This window comes from Merops nubicus, unplaced genomic scaffold (assembly GCF_000691845.1).
Source record: "Merops nubicus isolate BGI_N331 unplaced genomic scaffold, ASM69184v1 scaffold26206, whole genome shotgun sequence".
Classification (NCBI taxonomy): domain Eukaryota; kingdom Metazoa; phylum Chordata; class Aves; order Coraciiformes; family Meropidae; genus Merops; species Merops nubicus.
Window position 1 is genome coordinate 4,133 of NW_008613333.1, and position 3,259 is coordinate 7,391.

General features: G+C 55.7%; 1 protein-coding gene across 1 annotated transcript; it reads left to right on the plus strand.

Annotated features, from left to right (window-relative positions):
• The first annotated feature begins 379 nt into the window (after positions 1–379).
• Positions 380–2,561, plus strand: CBX1 (chromobox homolog 1). The gene is made up of 4 exons (XM_008941885.1): positions 380–525; positions 985–1,162; positions 1,812–1,906; positions 2,417–2,561. Exons 1-4 carry the CDS (start codon positions 386–388, stop codon positions 2,559–2,561), a joined length of 558 nt encoding a protein of 185 aa, XP_008940133.1. The 5' UTR covers positions 380–385.
• The last annotated feature ends 698 nt before the right edge of the window (positions 2,562–3,259 follow it).

Below are 3,259 nucleotides of genomic sequence, written 5' to 3' on the forward strand. Positions count from 1 at the left end.
TGAGGGAAGGGGAGAGGAGGAAGAAGGTGTGGAGCTGCTGGTGTAGGCTGCTGCTCCCTTTCTGGGGGTGCAGCCGTGGAAAGGGGAGCAAAGGAGAGGTGGCAACGGGCAGAGTCTCGATGGGAACGAGGTGCTGGGGAGAGAAAAAGGCCAAAGATGTGTGTCAAAAAGGCATCGTGGCCATGCAGCTGCTGCTGCTGGAGATCCCTCTGTGCCTCCTGAGCTGGCAGGAGCCTCCTGGCCCATCTCTTGGTGTGTTGCCTGCTTTGTAGGTGGCTGTTTTCTCCCGAGCAGCTTTCCTGGCGAGGGCAGAGCTGACCTTGACACAAGGTTCTCTCTCCTCTTTTAGCAGCGTCGCCCCTAAGCTGAAAAGCTGGCCAGCACAATGGGAAAAAAACAGAACAAGAAGAAAGTGGAAGAGGTCTTAGAAGAAGAGGAGGAGGAGTATGTGGTGGAGAAGGTCCTGGATCGACGGGTGGTAAAGGGCAAAGTGGAATACCTGCTGAAGTGGAAAGGCTTCTCAGAGTAAGTGGCTCCCCTCCCTCCCTGCTGCTGCCACGGGGTGGGTGCTGGGCTGCTCCAGCACCAGCATCTCTGCTGCCTTTGGCTCCAGAAGCCTCCAGGCCCGTGGCTCCATCTCCCTTGTCTGTAAAATGGTGCTGGAAGCACCTCGAGCTCTCATCAGAGCGACGAGAGCACAGCCTGGGTGAGAAAGTCCCAATTCTGGCTGTGCAGGGCCCTGCTGGGACATCCCCCCCACTTAAACCTCGTGTGAAACAACCAGCTGGAGAAAACACATTGAATTTCTCTCTCCTGAGGAGGGAAATAACTTCCCTGCCCTCCAGCATCCCTGCCTGCATCCAGTGGACACCCCCTTCCACGCGCTGCTTCTCTCAGCACCTCTGCCTGACCTGCTGCCCAGGACTTTTTGGAGGCAGGGGAAGCTGCCTGGGTGTCCAGCTTGGCTCTTGTCTCTGCTTGCAGTGAAGACAACACGTGGGAGCCTGAGGAGAACCTGGACTGCCCAGACCTCATTGCTGAGTTCCTGCAGTCCCAGAAAACAGCCCACGAGAGCGAGAAGTCGGAGGGGAGCAAGCGCAAGGCAGAGTCTGACACAGAGGATAAAGGGGAAGAGAGCAAACCAAAGAAGAAGAAGGAGGAGGTGAGGCACTGAAGCTTTCAGGAGTCATAGAACCATAGAATCGTTTTGGTTGGAAGAGATCTTTAAGTCCATCAAGTCCAACCATTGAGGTGTGAGCTGTTGGCAAAGCTCGGCCTCTTGGGGAATCCACAGCCCATCCTGGCACTATACACAAGGCCAGTTGATGAACCAAGAGGCCAAACTTCTCCTGAAGAACCATCCAAGGGGTGAGGCAGGAGGCTGGAGGTGCCTGTTGCCCCTCGAAGAGGAGGGGAACAAGGTGGAGCAGAGAGCCTCCTGCTCAGGGTGCTGTGAAAAGGGCCAGTTAAAGGCTCTGCAGTCTGGTTTTTTTCATCCTGGGAGCTGCTGAATTTTGGCCAGCACAAAAGTTTTGACCAGCAGGGCCTAGGAAATCATCTCAGTCCCTCACTGGCCTGTAGTCCTGGTAGTCTGAGTGACCAGAGACCTGTTAGACACCCCATCCCTGGAACCATTCCGGGTGAGCTTGGCCGGGACTCTGAGCACCCTGCTCTAGTTGGGGATGTCCTTGCTCCCTGCAGGGGGGTTGGATGAGATGACCTAGAAAAAGGTCCTTTCTCCCCAAAACCAGTCTGGGATCCTGTGAAACTGGGCTGTGGTGCTAGCAGGGGGAACTCTCCTCTCTCTGCAGTCAGAGAAGCCTCGAGGCTTCGCCCGGGGCTTTGAGCCGGAGCGGATCATCGGCGCCACGGACTCCAGTGGGGAGCTGATGTTCCTCATGAAGTGGTGAGTGTGGCCTCCTGCCTGTCACCCCTTCCCTCATTCCCTGCCAGAGAGGGGAGGAAACCTCTGCTGCTGCCCCAGGCGTCCCCCTGCGAGGAGGGACAACCAGCAGGTAGGGCCCCCGGGGGCGTGCGGCTCTTCAGGCGTCCCCCCCACGGGCACGAGCTCGGGGTCAGAGCAGAGCCACCAGGATGACCCCCACCCCCTCGCCTGTGGTGGGTGACACAGGGCTTGGCCCTGGCCCAGGTGGGAGCCAGACCCCTCAGGTCACCCCTGAAGTTTTTGCAGCACCTCAGGAGGGAGGGAGGAGCAGCGTTGGGTCAGCTCCTCACCCCTGTCCCCGACCTCACAGCTCAATCTTTCCATCCAGAGCCACACGGGAAGGGGTCTCTGGATGGCCCTGAGCACCCTGGGGACCACATTTATCTGCTGCTGCTTGATTCTTCTCCACCCTCCCCTTCTTCCCCCTCCTTTCCACAGCCCCCTAACTTCCAGCTCTGCTCTGCCCTGCAGGAAGAACTCCGACGAGGCCGACCTGGTGCCCGCCAAGGAAGCCAACATCAAGTGCCCACAGGTGGTCATCTCCTTCTACGAGGAGAGGTTGACATGGCACTCCTACCCCTCAGAGGATGATGACAAGAAGGAGGACAAGAACTAAGCCCCAGCACCCCGCTCTGGCCAGCCTCTGTGGAAAGATCTGAACTGTGGGTTTGAGCAAGAGGGAGAGAACGCAGCTCTGCTCGCTGGGGAGCTGGAGAAGATGCCCTTTGAAGAGACCAGTATGGTTTCTGTGCCCTGCAGCTGCTCCACTGCTTTACCCAGCTTCATGCTGGGGACAGATTCCAACCAGCCCGGCTCAATTTGGGGGAGGGAAGAGGGGAGGGGGGTGGAATTTGGGGGTCTTTGTTTCAAAAGCTGTCCATTTTACAGCTCGTTGGGAGAGGAGGAAGCAAAAAGCCCCTTCCAGGAAGGACTGAGGGGTGGGCTGGGGAAAGGGAGTGCAGATGGATACTGCTTGTTCTTCAAAGACCATCTCAGCAACCCACAGCCTTCTTCCCAATAGTGTTAACTCTGCATTTCTACAGTGTAGCATGTGTGTAGGGTTTTATTTTCCTTTTTTTTTATTATTATTATTTTCCTTTTTTTCCTTTTTTTTTTTTTTTTCATTTGCTATTTACTGGTGTATCAGTTTTGGGAGGGGGGGTTGGAGGGGAGGGATGTGGGGAAATCTCTTCTTGAATTGGCCCAAAGGGAGATGATGAGGTTGGGGGGAACCAACGTTCCAGATCGTTTCTAGATCTTTTTTTTTTAGAACATGAATTTCAGAGAAAAGGGGAAAAAAAAGAAGAAACAAAA